This window comes from Oscarella lobularis, chromosome 2 (genome assembly GCF_947507565.1).
Source record: "Oscarella lobularis chromosome 2, ooOscLobu1.1, whole genome shotgun sequence".
Lineage (NCBI taxonomy): Eukaryota > Metazoa > Porifera > Homoscleromorpha > Homosclerophorida > Oscarellidae > Oscarella > Oscarella lobularis.
The window spans coordinates 3,359,499-3,378,869 of NC_089176.1; the positions used below are offsets into that span (position 1 = coordinate 3,359,499).

The window sequence follows — 19,371 nt, forward strand, 5'->3', positions numbered from 1 at the left end:
CTGCCAGACTACCAGCATGCTTCAGAGCACGTCACCCCAACAGCCATGTGTTGGGAAAATGTAGGAAGATCAATCGTCCAGTTACCATTTCCAGACGAAACGGGCTTAAGCAAGCCACGACCAAGCACGTCGACAGCAAAAACCGAGCGAGCAACCACGCCGGCAAGGTTCACGGAAGCACCAGCAATCTGCTTCCGTATGGGATACTTATAGTAAACCCACAAGAACTCGTTAACGATCATAACAACGAACGAGGTAGCGTTCGATCTCGAAACGGTAGCGTGAACCTGGGAAACTTCGCCGTTTCCCAAAGAGACTCTCACAGGCGGTTGACCGACCTGACTAACTATCTGAGCCCACAACGCCTTCTCGCGACCGTGACGAACCGTCTCGTCCGTCCAGCCTTTATCCGCGTGAATACGATAGACGCGACCTCCGCTCTTTTCAAACAGAGCGAGACCCCTTTCCTGATCTGCGGTCCCGTTACCGATTGGTACGACGATAGCGCGATATCCTTCGTCGTAGAGAGGACTCGTCGAAAAGGAGTCGGTCTCGTTGATCGACAACTGCCAATCGGTTATAAGGCCAGCGGGAACGTGTCGACGTAGCAACATTTCCCAGGCGGACACGGTGGGAAAAAGGACGGCGTCCCACTCGACGAAAGCGCTACGCAACGCATAGCGATTGCGCGCTTCCTCGCTGAAATAGACACCAGCCCATCGTAGAGGCCGAGTCCCATTCAAATAGGGATTCAGGAGTCCGGCCATTTCGTAGGTTGCATTGAATAGGTGATGATTCGGTATGAGACTCTCGGCGTGATCGGGATTGGCGACGTCGCCGTAGGCCATCTGCACGAACGACGCCGTCGCCGCTTGACTCGCGTTGCGAAGTTTCGGTATCCAAACGTGCGCCGGCCGTCCGCTCGCCGCGTCGCGCGCAATCGAATACCCAAACGATAGGTGAACGTCCATGGAAAATCGATTGTCGTGCAACGACTTCTTGAACACGTCGACGCACGCACGATGAAGAGGTATCTCGAACTCCGTCTTGGCGACGGTCGACGCGGTCGCGTTCACCATGCGCGTCGTCTCGTACAACGAATGCCCGTCGTTGGCGCAGGGAACGAGATAGACGGATACGATGGGTACGACGTAGGGTGACTTTGCATAGATTGCTTCGGTGATCTCGCGAAAGTGCTCCTCAACTGAGAACGTGTTGAACTCGAGTAACTTCACGTAGGTCGGATCGCTCGTGTTCGCCTTCTTTGGCAGGTCGAGTCCGCCGGACCACGCGTGAAATTTCTCTTGACAGTACTGGCACCAGCAGCCTTCGGGCGGCTGAGGAAAATGATCGATGTAGAATCCGTCGACGCCAAAGTCGACTAATTCGAGAAGTTGACTTTTGTATGTTTCCCTCCACGGCGAATTGACGCACAGTCCAAGGCCTTTGACGCCCTTCACCGTCTTCCCTTCGGCGTTCCTGTTCGCCCACGTCATGTTGCTGTATTTCGCGTAGTACGCACTCGACTGGGGCCAATAGTAGAGAACGATTTTCTGCCCGTTGGCGTGAGCTTTCTCGATGAACTCCTTCGGCAGATTGCGACCGGTTGCCTGTACGAATGGATGCCAACTTTCTTGGGGGCCCGTTGGCCACCACGTTCCTTCTTCGCCCGTTTTTGCGTGGCGAACGAAGGCCTTGACGCCAAGCTCGTTGAATAGGTTCGCTGCGTTTTCGAACGCCGGTTCGCACGTTTTCGTCGTCGCGTTGCAGTAGCGATTGATCTGGAAGCGCGTGTGCGCGTGCGTTCGATGAGAGTCGTACCATAATGGAAGACCGCACGCGCCACATAGCAGTCCGGCTAACCGTAGTAACGCGAAGAGTCGGCTTGAAACGGGCATCGCTCTTGCCCTGCGCTCTTGCTGAAGTGCTCTTAACGCACGCATTTGCCGGAAACTGCCCCAGCGCGAAATGGCCGGAAATCTAGAAAGTCACTACAGGTGCAATTCATTAATTAAAACAGAACCTAAAACAAAAACAAGCGTGATTTTAGCACACATGCTTAGTACGGTCCTAAAGAAATTCTGCATTGGACTCGTTTCCTACTGTATGGAGTTGCACCGCCGGGTACGTCAGTACTTAATACAATTTACCATCTTTCTACAGCCTAAGCTTCTGCTTTAATTAAAATGGCCGGCGTGGAAAAGTTAGTGCGGCTTCGGTATATTTCTGAAGAGACTAGACATATGTACCGTGGCACTTTTAGAGAGACCGAAAACAAACCAGGAAGCGTTCAAAATCACGCCAAAACCTGTCCCAGCTGTGGGGCTTCGCTTTGGTGCTGGGCAACCCGTTGCAGTAGGTGCGGCGCTCACGTCTGAAGTAAGCATATGAAGGCGTCATGACACTCGTGCTGCTGAAAAAAAAACGACTTGTCTTTTACACGTTCGCTGTTGTGTCTTTGAAATTTGTGCGTGTGCTATTTAGCCAACTCACAGTGTAGGCAGCCCATTCACGCAGTCCCGTTGAATCGCGGATTTGTCGCTGAGCTCGGAAATGCATGCCGGTCTCAACTTTCCGAAGAGAGGTTTGTCGACTATCTGGATACTTAACTGGTTACTAAACGATCCGCGATCGAGACACCAGATGAAGCGAGCGCGGACTTCCTGTTCGAGCCAACCGAGCTACTGTAGTAGGACGACCGCTCGCGTAACAGACCCCATCACTACTTTTCGAAAGTAGACCTTACCATTGTAATTGGAAGAACTTCAGCTGCTGAATGCGTCAGTACACTTCACGATCGAGGCTCTAAAGTTTAGACCGTCTACGTAGCTGTAGTCAGTGAAGAGGGATATTATATGCGACGCGCTATAGATATGCTCCAACTAGCAGAACTACACTGGCAGGGCAAAACATCACACGCGTTATAGTAAGCAATCGGCAGTGGCGAAATCAATGCTTCAAGGATAACGAGGTTAATTCACACACTCTTTTGGCGGTGGAATCTGTGATGTAAATAAAGACAATTTTAGAGGACTTGACTAAAGCAACCTTAATTGCCCCTATGATCGTCCGGAATCATGTACGGACTGGAGCCGTCGTGGGTGCCTGCCTGGCCACATGCAGGACACCGTCGATACCGAAGCTTTTGTTTCTGTTGAGCGTTGAAACAGTCTTTGCAAACGCTACACATGCACGGGAGTATTGAGACGGTCTGAACGACGTGGCTACGACATCGAAAACACTGCTGAAGTCCCTGCACCCGGATCACACAGTCGTACACAATGCATAAGAAATGACGAGAGCGCTCTCACTAGCATGACAAGTCTTTTGAGTCAATTTACGCAGGGATGTACGGTGTAGAGAGACGAAGAAGTGACTTTCTATAAAGAGGAGACAGTTGTTTACGAGAAAGATCGTTATCTAGAAGCGTCGAACCTATAGCAAACTCCTTTCCGACGCTTGACAACAATCAATTCGAGCGGCGAGACTCAGAAGAAACTACAGACATTGAGCTATGATCATAATTCACATGTGCTGAGCGCACCAGGAAAAGAGTGTGCTCAATTTTGAGCCTGACATGCGCCAAGCGGACCGACGAGCTACGAAGCAGCTACACTATCTCACCAATTTGACGATCTGAGCAGGTTTCTTCAACGTCGCAAAAGCTTTGGGAAACAACGGCGGTGCGTGTACATTAGGTAAATGCGCTGCTGGTGACGACGGTTAGTGTGGGCGGTAGATTTCTGCGCTCTGATTGGACAGAAGCCCGTTGTTTACGAACACAAATCTTATACCTCCACTTGTGCATCATGTGAACGGTCTCCCGAGTCGAAGCGCTTTGTTGCCGCGCGTTTTTATGCAAACGGCGCTGCTATGCGTGTTTGATTGGTGTGTGCGCCAAGATCGACGTCGCTATTGCTTTAAATATTCGTCATGGCGACGGCACCTATAGCGAGTTCGTCTCCGTAGCATCTGACGTATGACAATGCAACCCGCCCGGTAAGGCTTCATCCCGCGGCCTTAGCCTGCACCGTGAACAGCACGCAGATGAACTATGCGTATGAGTAGGTAATCAAATAATGGCGTCGTAGACCAACCCAACACGTGTGGCAATCCGCCCAAGGTCTAGATGAGTGCATCTTAATTTTTATCGCAAATTGCAATCTCTTTAAGCTGCCGCAAGGTCATGTAAAGGCAAATCTACAGAAAGAAGATTACAGTTTACGGCAAGTCTCTGCCGTGTCGGCCCGGTATGTCGCTCACACAAAAGTCGGTAGCCATCGGTGTTTTTAGAGACTCGACATAGCGCGTGGCTTTTTTGCTCCCCGTAGGAAAGCCGAATACAAAGCCAGCGGTGCTCAGCACAACGCTAAAACCTGTGGCAGTTGTGGTGCTTCAAATTGCGCATCGGCTGAACGCTGTTGGAACTGCGGCGCGTTCTTCTGAAGAGAATACTCGCGTGCTAGCTCAATGTGCCGCGGAATAAACCTTGCCTGCTCTCGCGTTTGTGAAAGTCTGAATAAACGTTGTTCGTGCTGATGAAGTAGCTAGTCTTTCCTCTTTTTGCAGCGCAGCAGCAAGAAGGTGAGCGGAAAACGAAATCTCAGATAATCTAATCTCTAATCTATGATGCAAATTCGCGATTCCGCGTTGACCTTTTAACCTGCCACAATTCAATTCCAGGAGTCAGTTAGTTAGTAGCCCAAGTTGTCTATACCGCCGTGCGTGTTTCAGCTATGTTGTCCAAGGAAATGTCAGTATATAATATAAACTGGATCGTTCTCGCGCAGAGACTAACACGGCATGCACACTTTTCCCTATAGGAAGAGCGAAAATGATGTTGGCTGTGTTCAACATCACACCAAAATCTGTGACGGCTGCAAAAGAGAGGTTCCCTGCGAAGCCCAGCGTTGCCGACACTGCGGCCATTATTTCTAATCAAACGTGCCGACCTTCATGAGAACGTCAAAGGACTCAGTGTGAGTGTGCGCCTTGCTATATGTACTTGTCCGTGTTGGTGCAATAAATGTCGTGCGCATATGAAACAAGAAGCCGGTTCTATATGTAGCCTCGAAGCTATTTTATGAATGCATGCAAGGTGAAAATAGATTCTGGGGAGAGAGTCGTCGGGATTTGTTGACGAGATAAAAACGTAGCAACTAATAAGATAGCAGACGCACCAGCTGCGCGCGGGAGGATTTTCCTGCCTCAACCCCTGAGGCATGCATGCATGTTGGCACATTCCCGCCTATACTGCGTTCATCGGCTGATTTGGTATGAACTTTTTGCAGCAAACCAGTAAATCAACTGGACAACGTTGGTTGAGTAAGAAAACTGTTTTGCGAGAAATTATCTCCATGCGCGACAAACTTAATATCAACAAGGTTTAACGTAAATCATCATCTGCGCGCATATTGTAGTAGCAGAGTATCGAAAGTATGACCACGCCCTCGAAGACAAACGAAGAGGAAATAGGACGAGTTATTCGAAACGAAAAAGCCAATGCAGTGCACAAAAAGTTTCTGTGGGATGAAGCACTATATGTCTTAGCTCTAGTGAGTGGAACTTTGGTGTTTGTCGCACTCGGTCAAGGTATCGTCATGGATAATGAACTATCGTGCGCAGTTCCCACGAGCATGAATCGCGATCAGGCAAGATTTGTAGAGCAGTGGTGCTATGCAGGCGTCTCGGCAATCGATGGAATGCCTCTTCTACTGTTCGTTCAAGGACTTGTAATAGTAGGGCCTCACTTGTTCTGGGAAGCCGTTGCCGAGCCCGCTTTGCAGCAATTCTTCTCCATGACTACGTTACTTGAACGACTGAGAGATCGCAACACCGGTCAGTACAGCTTCATGACAATGCAAGTCGTAAGAAAACTTATGGCAACGTACAAAGGAAATCACAGACTCCATCGTGTCTATTTCGGCAAGATCTTGGCGCAGCTATTTACCTCAGCAGGATTTTTTGCATGGCTGCTGTATATTCTCTTCGAATCTAATCAATTTCAAGCGGATTTTCTTTGCCGCAACGTTGCAAACGACACTTCGCGTGTAAGATTTCAATCGCAAGTACCGGCGTCTTTATCGTTTGAAGAAAACCTGCCTCTCGACGTCCTGTGCACGTATAACAAAGCCTTTTTTATGTTCAACGTATGGATAGTAGACGTAATTGTGGTTGCCGCAGCTGCGGGCGCAGGAGTGATAGGATGGTGGTGGTATAAAAGAAATCATTGGGTTCAACTCGACTATGGAAGTCATGCAAATTTTCTCTATTCCTTTTCAATGAACCGAGGTTCAGAAAGATATCGTCCAACGAACGACCACAAACGTGGAGTAACGTTGGGTAAGGATTTAGATTTTTTGCTTTTGTTATTGTTCAACAAAGACAACGGAAAAGGAGAAACCTTCTTCGACGCTCTAGTTGACATTGAATTAGAAGAGCGATGGGGACACGACACGGAGGGGTACACCAGTTACAGGGCAAAACTTTTTGGTACTGAAAACAAAGATGCAATTATAGACAAAGAAGTAACTTCTCTATGCAACAAAAACGTGGAATCAGACACGCCAGGCGAGAAACCGCCTGATGCGAGATGGGGACGCTGCCTTCTCGGAGAAAGACTACTTCAAATCTGCTATAAACAGGGCAAAGAAAGACGAGACGCAAAGGGACGAGACATTTCAAGGCGACCATTCACTCGAGGATTGCACCTATTCTGCGGTTCAAAAGGCTGCACGCTTATGATCCTAAGGTTATGTAAAGATGTAAGCATTAATTAACGCGAGATACGGTCTGTGGTCGCATCCAAATAACAGGATCGCTTTATAAGTGCACACCAATTAGAAGTGTTAGGTCGTCATCAAAATTTAGCTGTACTTTTATCTCAAATGACCTCTATTTATTTCTATTTAATGCAGATGATGGCAGTTGATCTGAACTACTTTCACCACCCCGTCGTTGAAAAGTTGCCGCTTCAAAATGAAGAGAGCAGCAATAGCAAGCAAGACCGGGCTAAAGGAAGCAGCGCGCCTCAAAAGGCAAACGCACCAGTCCGAAAGCCGGACGACGTTGAAAAGCAAATCTCTGAAGAGATCTATTCCAACCTAAAGTACATTCGGGTGCCGTGGAACATTACAAGTAAAGAGGGACCAGAACAAGCGCCGGTAAAAACGCCAGCACAAGAAGCTTGCAAAGTCTGCATTGCTAATGCTTTTTGACAGTTAAACCTAAAACTGAGAAAGAACCCAGACGTCAAATATGACCTCATCGTCATCACGTGCCTTGAGCCTCACTTTCGATCAAGTGCAGGTGCGTTAGGACTGCCATGATGAGAAAATTCCTAACTGATTTTGTGAATAGCCAGGGTGATTCTCGAAAACATCTTCTGGGAGTGCACAGAAGACGGGTGCTTAGTTCTCTTCGTTGCAGACGAAAAAGGATCCAATGACATTGATGAGGCACTAGCAAGTGTTTTTGTGTAGTAAGAAGAAATCTATCAAATTGAATCAAATGCTAGTGTGTGAATTTAGTTGTGACGACCTATCGCCATGGAAATCCTATATGGAGACTTGCTCAGATGCGTCGGTGGAATTCAGAATCATGACGAAGAAATTTAGGATATCCAAGTTCGAAGACAAACAACTCCTTTCAAAGTAGCTGTGACTAATCATTGAGCTTCAAAAGATCTTAGTTTTTCGTTTGGGCGTTTCATTAGAGATATGCAATTCGTAGGTAGAAGCTAGATGTGGTAAAAATGAATAAATAACCCTTAGATAGAAAGAATTGTTCCGTTTGACACGACGCAGAAAGAGAGCTCTAGAATGATAAGTAAAGATGAAAACTACACTAGCAGATGCACTGCTTAGGATGGCAAGGACGTGAGGACATTCTTCCTTCTTTTTTCCTGTACTTGATTATTAGGGTGGAAATTTTGCAGATACAATCCTTGTGAGCCAAAGAGAATCTTCTTGGTGAATTGTTTGCCACACACGTTCAGTACCCCAATTGGGAGCCCGGCAGATTCGCTTCGCAGACCTAAAGCACAGCACCTTTAAGCAGGCAAAGCACGTAAAATAGAACGACTGTGATTGCAGCAATTCAGCAGCAACACCTATTCGGGGGTCCCGCCTGAACAACGCTCCGTTCCTACTCTCACCTCTCACCAAACTGCGCGACAGCAGCGAATTGACCCCGGAATAAAGATGAACGAAGCAGCCTCGGAGAAGAATAGTAGATAGCTCCCGGACCCGGATACGAAGGCACTCTGCTTGCAGAGACGATAATCCGCGATCAAAAACAAATTTCCTCTAATACTTTTAGAAGGACTATTAGACCCTTTTAGCTTATGTAGTAGCTACCAGTAACACGCACATAACTGAAGGTATGATTTACTTGCCGGCCTGAGACAAAAAACTTAAAGGATCCGAACCGTCGTGTGTTCCGGGCTGTCCGCAATGTGGGCAATATCTGCATCTGGGTTTTGATTTCAATTGAGCGTTGATGCAGTTGATGCAAATATAGCATAAGCACGGATGGATCTGAACTAGTTTTGACTCGCGAGCGCAGTGTCTGCATCTGGAGGCCTAGTAGTACGCTACAGAACGATTTACTAAATCAGAGCTTATTATACTTACAGGCATGTTCATCAAATATCAGTCATGAGCAAAATTGATCAAACCCCACTTAGTCCGCCGGAGAGACAGTCGTAGTAGATCTCGGTAAGAGAGAAAGAGCTTCGGAGTAAGTAATTTCTTGTTTTATACCTAAAATAAACAAAAACAATGCTTGAAAGCAACGAACGGCGTGGCTCGGTACAAAAAGAGCAGACATGCCGCCATCACTATACGGCGGTCGGCAAGAGTGACGACAACGCTCAACAGAAAGTTCAGATTGGGCAAGTAAATAAAAGGGCGTGTGCTTTATAGTGAGAAAAAGTCAACAGAATACGATAGGGGGCTTGCTATAGGGGCTAAAAACTCTGACATAAAACATTTTCCACCTCTTGCGAAAGACGAAAGGCGAAAAGGTGAGCTTCTTTGCCTTACAACTTGGGCGAGGCTGGCGTCAAAGTGTCGCTCACCTGCAAATCTAATCATTCGTTCTCACATCCGATTGGCCAAAAACCTTAGTGATAACGCACTCGTTGTAATTCACTTAGGGTAAAAGACCCGAGTTCTAGAAATCGAAGTAACTAAAATGGCTTTAGCCACAAACTAAGACGTTTTTGTGAGCCTCGAAATGCGAATTCTACCTTGCTAGGCACTGATTTATTAATTTGACCCTCCAGTTGTTGCCGTCGATGTCTGTGGAAAATGCCATGAGAGGAAAAACAACTTGATTGATACGGTAGGCACTCTAGTTTTATCCTAACGCAAACGAACTTACCGTCTGTCAGAGTCAGCTAAGAAAAGCCGTCGCTAGAAGCGAGGTCAAGAAACTTCGCCTCGGTGAATTTATCAGACTGGACTCGAATACCGCTATCCTTGAGCAAACGCCGAATCGTAATCCAACTAAGGTGCAACACAGAGCAAAAGTAGCTTCGAAACGGATTTAATTGTCTCAGCACTGTAGCAAAATTGTTTTGACTCTAAGAAATGCATTGAATAATGAGATAATTTAATACTGCCACTCCGAGGGGCGGTGACGTGCGCAATTTTGGCATTTGCGAGACAAAGTACTTACGTTTGAGCTCCTCAGCTTGTTTCTTCTTCGTCCCACATGTCTTCAAGGTAAATCTGCTGGCCTCACTCGCCTCTGAGTCCCGATTGTTCGATGACCGCCTAAATGCACGTGTAAATAACTTTTTTGCAGCAAAATAGTCGAATGTTTCTACTGCTCAAACCCTGCTGTAAGGCAATGTGCTAAGTGTACGAAAACGGTTTGTAAAAAGAAAAAGTGTGCCGATTCAAGCGAATGTTCTTACTCCCGCCAAAGCAATGCTCATACCTGGGAAAAAATCAACTACAAATGTCTCAACTGCCCAAGAACCGCTACAAAGTATTGTACTTTGTGCAAGTACACGTTTTGCGAAAGGTGTGGCGATTCACGCGAATGCCCTCGCTGCGGCCAACGCAATGCTTATACCTGGAAAAGAATCGACTAAAAGGTCATTTTTGTGTGACGACATCATTGCGCTTTTTTGTCTTACGTTTTTTAACATGACGCTCCCGCATTTCACCGTACAAGTGTGACGTCATGCAGTGTTGATAGCAACATATATTATCTACTTAGTGCAATGGAAACGATAAATCTAGCAAAAGAAGGTTTGGCAGCAGAAAACAACTCTAAACAGAAGCTGTACAAAAGGTTTATTTGGGATGAAATACTCGGTGCTACTACTTTAGTGAGCGCCTTGCTCGTTGTCGTCCTTACGTTGGGAGAAGCACTTTCTGACAACAGGGGCTTGGCGTGCAACGTTCCCACTACAATGAACAGAGATCAAGCTAGGTATGTTACACTGTGGTGCACCAGAAAAGTTCAAACAGTCGATAGCATGTCCCTAATCATATTAGCACAAAGCCTTTTTGTCTACTCGCCACACCTACTTTGGGAAGCAGTGGCGGCCCCGACTTTGGAGCAGTTTTTTGTGCTCACGTCACTTCTCTCGCGACTTCGCGAGGAAAGCAGCGGTCAGTACAGCAACGAAACTGTGCAAATAGTAAGAAAGCTGCAAAAGTGTTACGAAAAGGAGAAGACCTTGTTTCAATCGATTCACAAGACTTACCTGGTTAAGCTTGGAAGCCAGCTGCTATTTTCTTTAGCGTTTTTCATTGGAATGGTAATTGTATTTTACGTCAATTCGTGGCAGTTTTCTCCTGACTTCATATGCCATGGAGTAGGCAATGATTCTGCTCGAGCGCATTACGTCGGAAACCAAGATAAAAATCAGTCATTGGTTGCCGGATTTGCCCCAATTGATATTCCTTGCACTCACACGATAGCTCTTCTTGCATATCCTGTATGGATTTGCAATGTCCTAATTCTGATAGTGACTGTAATAGCTAGTATTGTAGGTTTAGTATACGTAATACAGAAACCTTGGGATGAACTGGAATTCAAGAACCATGCAGAATTTCGCTATTTCTTCTCATTAAATGTAGGATCTGAAGAAATCTACGCAAAAAACAAAAAACGGAAGAACACGAAAAAAGTTAAAATTACTACTGACCTTGATTTTCTTGTTGTATTGCTCTACAACAAAGACGAAGGACTGGGGGAGACTTTCTTCGACGTCCAAATAGACATCGAGACAGATAGACTCTGGGCATCAGACTATGAGCGCTATTCCAGTATTATATCGCAATTAGTGGATAGTCCCAATAGGGAAAAATCTATAAGGGACAATTTGGAGAAATCAAATTCACATCTAGGAAGACTGATTGCTACTAAGTGCAAATCTCTACGCGACAAGAGAGAAGGCCAACAACAAAATCATTATACCAAAGACACTGACCTTGGATTTCCGTTTGATACAGCACTTCACCTATACTGTGGTTCTAAAGGATGTTCGATGAGTCTTCTTTATGTCTGCCAGAAAGTAAGACATGAATAACTCGTACTACCGAAATTCAATTGCAATTGTAGGTTGTGGCATTTGACTTCAATTTCTTTTTCCATTCTCAAAAGATGAGATCGAGAAAGGAAAAGCGGTCGAAGGATTCCGTGGAAGTCAGTGTAGAAAAATACACTGATCATTTTAAATACATTAAAGCGCCGGTCAATATTTTAAGCAAAGCTGGAGACGGATCAGTCCAGGTCTCCAAAAGGAACTTTTTGTATTTATCTCAATGCTATTTTTGCAGCTTTATGAGCAAATGCGAGTTGAGGAAGAGCCAACAGACGAGACAAAGCCACCCAAATATTATAGCTACAATCTCATTCTGGTTACCTGCTTAGAACCCCACTTTCAAGCCGGCACAGGTATAGAGCCAATCAGGAAAACACTTCACTGAACCGTGTTTTCAGCTCTCCTGCTGCTGGAAAACGTATTTCGTAATTGTACAGCAGACAAATGCTTGATCATGATCTTGTATTGGGAGGAGAGCAACGTTGTTGAGGCCTTCACTAGCATTTTCGTCTAGTGAGAACAGAGCGACGCGTGCAAAATAGCTGATCATTGAATTTTTAGCTGCTCAAATGAAGAAACATTGGATATTGATGATGATGCTAAGATTAAGGCCAAGGCAGCTTTTTTTGATATACAGCGGTATAACGACTCATCAGACCTTGTTTAGCGAATGCTTCACCTTGATCGCTTACTTTGAATAATGCGGTCTTATATAGCTCACCACAAACCTTGTGCTTCTAAGCTGAAAAAACTACAGGCACCTATAACTCGGATAGTAGTCTAGAAAAAGGAAAATGAAATAAAAATGACGAAGCCGTTTAGCACTCTGATGTCGCAAGACTGTGTAGAACGCGTCTTTTTCGGGACAAAAGCAGGGTTACCTCGTTGGGCGCTTCTTTTATGTACTTCATTGCTCTGAATCGCTCGTATTGATTCAGTTACTCAACGTAATTTTGTACTTACAGCTTTCGATTAGCCTCTGACAGTGACCGACCTTCGACAGCGAGGAGTTGATCACCAATAGCAATTTTCCCAGACTACAATCAAAAGCAGGTAAGGACATGGAAAAAATCGTGAGCGAAAACTGACTTGAGAACCGGGTTTAAAACCACTGACGCGAATTTCCGGTTGAGATAACGCTGCAGGCTAAAGGTATGGACTGTACTGTACTGCAGTTGGAAAATCATTTGACTTTCGTCTTACGGCAAAATCGCTTAGGATGAGACCCAGTTGATCATCACTACTCTTCTTGAGTTTGACGACATAGATGTTGTCGTTATCGGCGATTCGTGACGTTCTGTTGTTTTCGTCAAGGCGATTCTGTTCGCGATCGTTCTTCGTTTCTCCTTCTTCTTCGACGATCGAAAGCCTCTTTTCTTCGTCGCTGAATGCCAATGGACTCTTCTTCTTCTTCTGTCTCTTTCTCTTTTCTTTCGATACGGTTTTCTTTTCTTTCAACCTCTTCTTCAGTACTTCCATGTCGAGATCGTAATCGCTAGAGGAAGGCGGCGACGCGAGCGGCGATACCAATTCGCCGTCGCTGTCGTCTCCTAGCAACATTGCCGCTTTGGCCATCAAAGCGTCAACGTCCGAGTCTCGCTCGTCAGTCAGATCGCTCCGTGACGTAGCTTCTTCTTCGGTTTCTTCGTCTTCACTCTTTTCTTCTTCGTCCTCTTCCTCTTCTTCGTTACCACTGCTTTCTTCGTTTGACTCGGAGTCGTCGTCGTGGGCAGGTGTGCTATCTCTACTACCATTAGCTATAATTGTAGATACTGCTCTCGTCTTCATCGTCGTCGCACTTTCCTCTTCCATTCGTCCGTCGCCTTTTCGCACGTCGAACGATTCGTCGGGTTCTTCGCTCTCTGAACCGTCGCCGGACTCCCGCTGACCGCTCAACACGGACGCAGGCACGTGATCGTCGTCGTCGTCGTCGTCGTCGCTTCCGCCGCTCGCGCCCTCATCATCGTGAAGCACGACTTCGACATCGTCATCGCTGCTCCCGTTGCTGACTTCATCTGATCCGTTTCGTTCGACAACGGACTGCGTGAAAACGAACTGCATTGCCATTTCTCCTTCCTCTTCCTCTTCCTCCTCCTCCTCCTCGACAACGCTCGCCAGGGGCGTTCGTTGAAACGACGGCGATGTCATTCTCTCCTGCTCAAAAACAAGATCTAATTCCTTTACGTCTTCTGTCGTCTCTTCTTCTCGGACGGAGTCTTCCGTCGAAAACTCGCGTGCCGGCCGAACGACGACCTCTTCGACTCTCGACGCCCTGGGGACATCCGACGCGGATTCGTTGCCACTGTTCGACGACGACTCTTCGTCTCTTTCAATTTGAACTTTCTCCGGAGTTTTTACGCCCAAGCCGGCAGATATTACGACGCTGTCGTCGACAACGCTAACGTCTGCCGCGTCAATAGTCGACTCGTCAAGAGGCGATTCGTCTAAAGACAACACCCCCCTAGTCTACATGGTCAGTTCCTTTCTAACAAATATCTAACTTTCTTCTCGGTGCAACAATGCCGTCGCTTCGTCTACAAATGCGTCGAATCCGACGCCAATCGGTTCGTATTGCAGATCGAGTTGAAAATTGGCTGTGGGAAGATACAGTGGCGGATGCGAGTCGTATCCTTCGAGGAGAAAATCTACGAGAAAAAATAAACCGCGACGCCAAAAGAATCATAGTAGGCTTCATACGTTGATTTTCTGCATCGACGCGATCTTCTTCGGTTGGATTCCAGCGTCGGGGTCGGACTTCTTCTCCTGAATTCAGATGATAGGCGGCGAGAATTCGATGCACCTGAACGGCGTGCAAAGAAGGAAACTCGGCACGCACAGCCGACCATTTCATCTAAAAGCAAAACCTCCAATTTAGCCAATAAATGAATAGGTTCTGTATACCTGCAGAAGTGTCTCCTTGGGAATTGCGAGAAGATCGGCTATGCAAAAGAGTTTGCTCGCGTACTGTAGCAATTCTCTTCTAAGTCCGTTTTTATTCGCCCACGCGTCGAATAAGTCGAGATTGCATCGGATCTGGATGCCCTTTGCCCAGCAGTAGAACTTCGTTCCGGTGTCGTGATCCATGAGCGTGTTCACAAGCGAGGCATTGACGAAAAAGAAAAGATTAGAGAAAACCTAATGGATATTTAATTGATAGTGACGGATGATTTTAAAACTGTACCTGCGATACGATTGTTTGGTGAAGAGAAGAAGCGTTCATCAGCTCTTGGACTGCCTGCATAAAATGCAAAACGCCGTCTATCTCTTTACCCGTCGACGTCAGTGAGCCAGACTCGAAGGGATTGTCTTCTAGAAGCGACGGTAAAACAGTGTACAAAACCTAAAACAAGGCGAGTCAATAACTAAATAAATAAAAGAATTTCCTTAGTTACTTTTGTGAGAGGATACATGATTTGTTGAAAAGAATAGAAAATGATTTCCTCCAAAACGGCAACACTATCCTGGACGTCTTTGCCAAGCACTTGAGTCAACGTCGGATTCGCTCCCGACGGCACTTTCAATCGTCTTCTTTCGGCAAGATACGACGGCAGTTCGACGTTGAGATAGTGAAAGAGTTCGACTGCATTCGACATCCAGAAGACGACCGGCTGAAGCTGGGGCAAGAGATCGTTCACTGGCGAGTCAATCGACGCATTCTTCTCGGACAAACTGCGCGTCTTTTCCTACGAAAATAAACCGCCAATGCCTATAGACTTGCGTCCCGTTCTCTCGTTTTTCTTACCCATAAGACTTCTTGAAGAATTTCCCCGATTTTCGTCGTTAACTCGACGGCCGCCTTTTCACCTCGTTTCACGCTCGCATACTCGACCATCATGGCCAAAACGTAGGCGGGCGCCAGCCGACAGGCCAACGCCGCCGTCGCGTCGCCGCCAAGCAGAACGCGCTCCAAGAGAACGTCTTCGTCCTGAGCACCGTACGGAAAAGACATACGCCGATCCAACTTACGCGGTCGCGGCGGTTGCTCTTCTTGCGCCGTCGCCGCCATCGCCGTCACCACGTTATTCGATCGACTGCGACGTCGAAATGGGTTCGACGGCGACGACGACGACGACGACGACGACTTGACGACGAAGTCTTCGGCGCGTCTCTCGAGCTGCGAAAGAGGCGCTTGTTCCCAATGCAACTCTCCCATGATCTCCGCCGCCTGATTGGGATCCTTGAACAGAAAGAGATAGCGCGAACCGATAGCAATCAAATCGCCCGGTAGAATCTGATTGGGTCGATCGATTTTCGCGCCGTTCAGCGCCACGTCGGCGTTGGGCATCGGCTCGATCCACGTCGTCGGCGACTCGCCGTCGCCGTCGCGGGCGTCGTCGCGACGACGACGCTGATGAAAGACGCAGTGAACGGGCATGACGTCGTCGCCGCCGGGCAGAACGATGTCGAGCCGACTCTCGTCGACGGCACCGCCGCCCTCGCGACCGACGACCGTCGAGTCGTCAACGAGACGATAGAGCACAAACTCAGACGGCGAATTGCAGCCGCGTAGATTAATCAAGAACGGCAGAGACGACGGAATACGATAACAACCCGATCCGGTCAAGCGACGTCCTTCGTCATTATCGTCATCGTCGTCGTCGTCGTCGTCGTCGCTCTTGGATACCGTCGCGGAGCGGATAGCGACGACTTCTTCCTGTTCTTTCGCTTCGCGCTGTTGCACATCATACGGCGAATGACGACCGAACGGCGGACGCTGTCGCAATTCGAATCGACGTTGGTACGTCGCGTCGGGTTTCCATAGCAATTGCAAGACGAGCGGAAATTCGTCAGCGTTGAGCACGCGCGAGTGTTCGGTGATCCACGTCTTCCACGTCGTCGATTTGCTCGCGTCGCCTTTCCACGTGCCGATCACGTCACAGAGTAGGTATTCGCTCGGATTGCGTCCCGAGACGTGATAGCGTTCTAATGCGGATTGTATGACGTCGATTGTCGTTGACGTCTTCGTCGCCAGTATGCCCTTGTACTGCGAGTGACTTTCGGGTGAAATGCCAACGCCGAACACTTGAATAATTCCGTGCTGGTTCGTCGGCGGTGTCATGTGACCGGAAGCATAACTTTCCGCCGTGCGCGGATCGTACATGCTCTTTGCGCGCGTCGTCCAGACGCCGCCGCCGCCCCCATTTCCTCTGTTTCCCACGCGTAAAAAACTTCTTCGCTTCGGTGATGACGTCACTGTGGGTGTCGATCCGGAGACCAACATCGACGTCGCTTTCGATTTTCGTTCGCTGCGCGACATCGCCGCCGCCGCCGCGGCGGCGACGGGACTCGACGATCCGAGACGATCGCTGGCCGTCGTCGCCGATCCGATCGACGAAATGCTTTCGTCGCTCGTCGTCGTCGAGCGGCGTCGTAAAAAGAAGTGCGGCGATCCGCGCATTGTCGGCGATTTGAGGGCGACTTCGAGCGGATGATCGTCCATGCGAAGCACGTGCTCGCCTAAGAAAAACACGCAAGCCAATCAGTGCGCTGGAAACGAGGCGCGCGCGCGCGCGCTCGTGGCGACGAGAACATAGCAGGGAGAACCAAAATAGCAACAAAGCAAAGAAAAATGTTGCTCTACGTGCAATCCTCTTTCCTATTCCATTCCACTCACCTCCTTCAGACATCACAGACAACTCGAGCTGTTCGTCGGCTCCGCCTGTCGACAGCGCGCTGCCGGGCCGAAATTTTTGCTTGAGACGCGGTAGAAGATCGAACGTCGTCGTCTCGCTGTCGAGTCGAACCGCTTTCGTTATCATTCGACCGCCGCCGGCGCCTTCATCGCTGTAGGAGAAGCGCAGGGCGCCCGAGTAGCCGTCCGCGTCCTAGGGCGTTGTAAAAGAGGGGAGGGGCACATATGGGCACTTTAGAGCCGACGACCCGCCCACCTACGAGGCGAAGTCGTACGAACGACAGCCCACTTACGTCACTCAAGTCCAATCGGAACAAATCTAGCTGATGGCGTTTGTTGTAGTCGTGTATGCGTGCAATCAACTCTTCGCGGTCGTTTGGGACGTCGAACGACTGAGATTGCAGCGGCGACTTCGCAGTGTCGTTCGTCGCGCCGTTCGAGTGCAAGTCGTCGCCGAAGCTGCGTCGACGACGCTGCTTCTGCTTCGTCTGCTTGCTCATCTGTGTGCGAGCGATTTATATCAATTCGTCGGTGAGAAGAGTGGTTAGTGAGGTGCAAAGATATTCCATTCACCTACACACTCCTCTCCACCCCTCTCTCGCCCTGCTAATGCAAAGCTCCAACAACAACAGAAAATAAAAGGTGCAAATACTTTTTGTATCGTGACGTCAGGCTTCAAACAATGACAAATTACGACGTCAATCGCGCTTACTATTTTTGACGACGACCACCGAGAATGGAAAAAACAAAACTCGCTATTTTCTCGTACACGACGAACATGAGTGCCGTCGTGAGAACCGTCTGAAGTAGTTTCACCTGTATGCCCTTGTACAGGCCTTGAACGCCTTGACTCCTAAAGCCAAAAGTAAGTCCTCTTGCAAAAAGAAGACTCTACAAAGCTGCGCCTTACCTGACAATGTGCCTGAGACAAGCAAGAGTTTCCGCCAATACGTTCCATCGTTGTGGTCGTCGAGATGGACCCGATCTCAATCCCTAAGAAAATTCTCTATCGAAATAAAGACCTCGCGTTCTCGTTTGCTCACTCTCAGTCGAGCTTGTGCAATCTGGAGGGGATAGGTAATGAGTGTCGCGATCACTTTGGCTATTGCGCTCATTAGAAAAACCCTAATAGATGTCAACTAAAACATGGGTTATCTAATTAATGAATAGACGATATTTCGGTTTCTTGCTAACGTTAGCCTTGTCGGCCCGTCGTTTCAAAAGCTCATATACGGTAAATTGAATAGCGGGATTGCAGACGAGAACGAGCGAAGCGACAGTACCATTCCACAGTGTAGCAACACCCTCTTCCTGAATCATCTTAGTCAAGGCATCTATTGACCACAAAGACGACCGACGTTACAAAGAACCTGCACTAAGTAGACTCGCTCTCACCAACAATCCCACTATACGTCGTATTCGCCTGCATAGCCGATGTCGTCCTCAGACGCGCTCCCTGTAATTTCATTCGCATGTTCGCAACCCAGAGCGGATTGGTAATGCAAACGTTCATAACGCCTAAGAAAGAAAAACGGGTTGATATCGCGCTATTGCGTCGCTATGGAAACGTTTGTACCTGCAAGAGAACCGACCATCAGATCTTTCCACGGCGTCATCGTATAGCCGCGACGCTGGAGCGCTCGCTTGAGCCCGTTGAAAGCGTAGAAATAGACAAAGTTGGAGCAGCTGACGCTCGTCAGAACGGGACCGAGGCCTCGATACAGGCTTTGCCTGCGAAACGGCACGCCCACGCAAAGAGCAGTCATTTTTTTTTCGGCGAAGACGAAACGACGAGTCTCTCCTTACCAACCTTCTTCTCGTACGATGTCGCGCATCGCGGCGAGGGGGCTCGTCGCTCGTCGATCGTCGTCGACTGCGTGGAGGAGAAATGAAATGAGATTTCGTCGCGCGCTCGTCGTTCGCGTTTTTTTGCACCTTGAAGTCTCGTTCGAGCCGTGTCGAGTGGAAAGAAAACGGTCATGGCGGTGACGCTGCCCTGAAAGAGTTCTTCGATAGCGAACGGGAGGCGTTTTGGGAGTTGGAGGGAAGGTGAGACCTCACCGCGGCTCCTGAGACGGCGTGCACAAGATTGGCGTAGGATAAAAGACTGGACGTCATCTCCGAAGACCGTGTACGACTGCAAAGAGGCGAATAATCGTGGAGTCGAGCATGC

At 48.2% G+C, this 19,371-nt stretch overlaps 5 protein-coding genes and 3 long non-coding RNA genes across 10 annotated transcripts; 3 read left to right on the forward strand and 5 right to left on the reverse strand.

Annotated features, from left to right (window-relative positions):
• Positions 1-3: 3 nt before the first annotated feature.
• On the reverse strand, positions 4-1,923 carry LOC136200068 (uncharacterized). Its single transcript, XM_065990393.1, has one exon. The coding sequence runs from the start codon at positions 1,896-1,898 to the stop codon at positions 9-11; it is 1,890 nt and encodes a 629-aa protein (XP_065846465.1). The 5' UTR covers positions 1,899-1,923; the 3' UTR covers positions 4-8.
• Positions 1,924-2,849: 926 nt separating this feature from the next.
• Positions 2,850-3,744, reverse strand: LOC136200361 (uncharacterized). 2 transcript variants are annotated; one of them, XR_010673363.1, is made up of 5 exons: positions 3,625-3,744; positions 3,436-3,498; positions 3,312-3,380; positions 3,049-3,253; positions 2,850-3,002 (listed from the first exon to the last, which is right to left on the reverse strand). It is a non-coding gene; the product is annotated as an uncharacterized lncRNA (long non-coding RNA). The 2 variants fall into 2 exon arrangements; XR_010673364.1 differs by having other exon boundaries at positions 3,545-3,629.
• Positions 3,745-3,807: 63 nt separating this feature from the next.
• On the forward strand, positions 3,808-5,088 carry LOC136200277 (uncharacterized). The gene is made up of 5 exons (XR_010673329.1): positions 3,808-3,999; positions 4,069-4,123; positions 4,174-4,269; positions 4,332-4,753; positions 4,824-5,088. It is a non-coding gene; the product is annotated as an uncharacterized lncRNA (long non-coding RNA).
• Positions 5,089-5,438: 350 nt separating this feature from the next.
• Positions 5,439-7,776, forward strand: LOC136183599 (uncharacterized). The gene is made up of 5 exons (XM_065970298.1): positions 5,439-6,764; positions 6,918-7,163; positions 7,221-7,308; positions 7,360-7,480; positions 7,530-7,776. The coding sequence occupies exons 1-5, from the start codon at positions 5,439-5,441 to the stop codon at positions 7,654-7,656; spliced, it is 1,908 nt and encodes a 635-aa protein (XP_065826370.1). The 3' UTR covers positions 7,657-7,776.
• Positions 7,777-9,816: 2,040 nt separating this feature from the next.
• On the reverse strand, positions 9,817-10,308 carry LOC136183611 (uncharacterized). Its single transcript, XR_010669197.1, has 3 exons — positions 10,148-10,308; positions 10,006-10,083; positions 9,817-9,945 (listed from the first exon to the last, which is right to left on the reverse strand). It is a non-coding gene; the product is annotated as an uncharacterized lncRNA (long non-coding RNA).
• Positions 10,221-12,375, forward strand: LOC136183601 (uncharacterized). Of its 2 annotated transcripts, none has more exons than XM_065970300.1 (5): positions 10,221-11,536; positions 11,584-11,754; positions 11,802-11,919; positions 11,965-12,079; positions 12,128-12,375. In XM_065970300.1, the coding sequence occupies exons 1-5, from the start codon at positions 10,235-10,237 to the stop codon at positions 12,231-12,233; spliced, it is 1,812 nt and encodes a 603-aa protein (XP_065826372.1). In that variant the 5' UTR covers positions 10,221-10,234; the 3' UTR covers positions 12,234-12,375. The 2 variants fall into 2 exon arrangements, with proteins under 2 accessions (XP_065826372.1, XP_065826373.1); XM_065970301.1 differs by having other exon boundaries at positions 12,142-12,375.
• LOC136183596 (ras-interacting protein 1-like) lies at positions 12,255-17,783 on the reverse strand. Its single transcript, XM_065970294.1, has 12 exons — positions 17,492-17,783; positions 17,181-17,391; positions 15,309-17,023; positions 14,959-15,249; positions 14,748-14,906; positions 14,468-14,701; positions 14,264-14,417; positions 14,068-14,211; positions 12,770-14,010; positions 12,656-12,712; positions 12,530-12,603; positions 12,255-12,481 (listed from the first exon to the last, which is right to left on the reverse strand). Exons 1-12 carry the CDS (start codon positions 17,696-17,698, stop codon positions 12,385-12,387), a joined length of 4,584 nt encoding a protein of 1,527 aa, XP_065826366.1. The 5' UTR covers positions 17,699-17,783; the 3' UTR covers positions 12,255-12,384.
• A 51-nt stretch (positions 17,784-17,834) lies between these two features.
• LOC136183605 (peroxisomal membrane protein PMP34-like) lies at positions 17,835-19,367 on the reverse strand. Its single transcript, XM_065970306.1, has 9 exons — positions 19,260-19,367; positions 19,134-19,194; positions 19,005-19,071; positions 18,775-18,929; positions 18,594-18,716; positions 18,393-18,532; positions 18,242-18,337; positions 18,109-18,191; positions 17,835-18,051 (listed from the first exon to the last, which is right to left on the reverse strand). Exons 1-9 carry the CDS (start codon positions 19,314-19,316, stop codon positions 17,910-17,912), a joined length of 924 nt encoding a protein of 307 aa, XP_065826378.1. The 5' UTR covers positions 19,317-19,367; the 3' UTR covers positions 17,835-17,909.
• Between the last annotated feature and the right edge of the window lie 4 nt (positions 19,368-19,371).

What these genes read in the sequence shown, in the direction of transcription:
- LOC136183596 (XM_065970294.1), bottom strand. Translation starts at nt 17,698, where the DNA reads ATGAGCAAGCAGACGAAGCAGAAGCAGCGTCGTCGACGCAGCTTCGGC. An exon ending in TCCGATTGGACTTGAGTGAC is followed by an intron (nt 17,392 to 17,491) that starts GTAAGTGGGCTG and finishes ACAACGCCCTAG; the next exon opens with GACGCGGACGGCTACTCGGG. An exon ending in GTCTGTGATGTCTGAAGGAG is followed by an intron (nt 17,024 to 17,180) that starts GTGAGTGGAATG and finishes TGTTTTTCTTAG; the next exon opens with GCGAGCACGTGCTTCGCATG.
- LOC136183599 (XM_065970298.1), top strand. Translation starts at nt 5,439, where the DNA reads ATGACCACGCCCTCGAAGACAAACGAAGAGGAAATAGGACGAGTTATT. An exon ending in AGGGACCAGAACAAGCGCCG is followed by an intron (nt 7,164 to 7,220) that starts GTAAAAACGCCA and finishes GCTTTTTGACAG; the next exon opens with TTAAACCTAAAACTGAGAAA. An exon ending in CTAGCAAGTGTTTTTGTGTA is followed by an intron (nt 7,481 to 7,529) that starts GTAAGAAGAAAT and finishes GTGTGAATTTAG; the next exon opens with TTGTGACGACCTATCGCCAT.
- LOC136200068 (XM_065990393.1), bottom strand. Translation starts at nt 1,898, where the DNA reads ATGCCCGTTTCAAGCCGACTCTTCGCGTTACTACGGTTAGCCGGACTG.
- LOC136183605 (XM_065970306.1), bottom strand. Translation starts at nt 19,316, where the DNA reads ATGACGTCCAGTCTTTTATCCTACGCCAATCTTGTGCACGCCGTCTCA. An exon ending in ACGCCGTCTCAGGAGCCGCG is followed by an intron (nt 19,195 to 19,259) that starts GTGAGGTCTCAC and finishes GAACTCTTTCAG; the next exon opens with GGCAGCGTCACCGCCATGAC. An exon ending in TGTCTCAGGCACATTGTCAG is followed by an intron (nt 18,052 to 18,108) that starts GTAAGGCGCAGC and finishes TTTTGGCTTTAG; the next exon opens with GAGTCAAGGCGTTCAAGGCC.
- LOC136183601 (XM_065970300.1), top strand. Translation starts at nt 10,235, where the DNA reads ATGGAAACGATAAATCTAGCAAAAGAAGGTTTGGCAGCAGAAAACAAC. An exon ending in CCACTTTCAAGCCGGCACAG is followed by an intron (nt 11,920 to 11,964) that starts GTATAGAGCCAA and finishes CCGTGTTTTCAG; the next exon opens with CTCTCCTGCTGCTGGAAAAC. An exon ending in TTCACTAGCATTTTCGTCTA is followed by an intron (nt 12,080 to 12,127) that starts GTGAGAACAGAG and finishes TTGAATTTTTAG; the next exon opens with CTGCTCAAATGAAGAAACAT.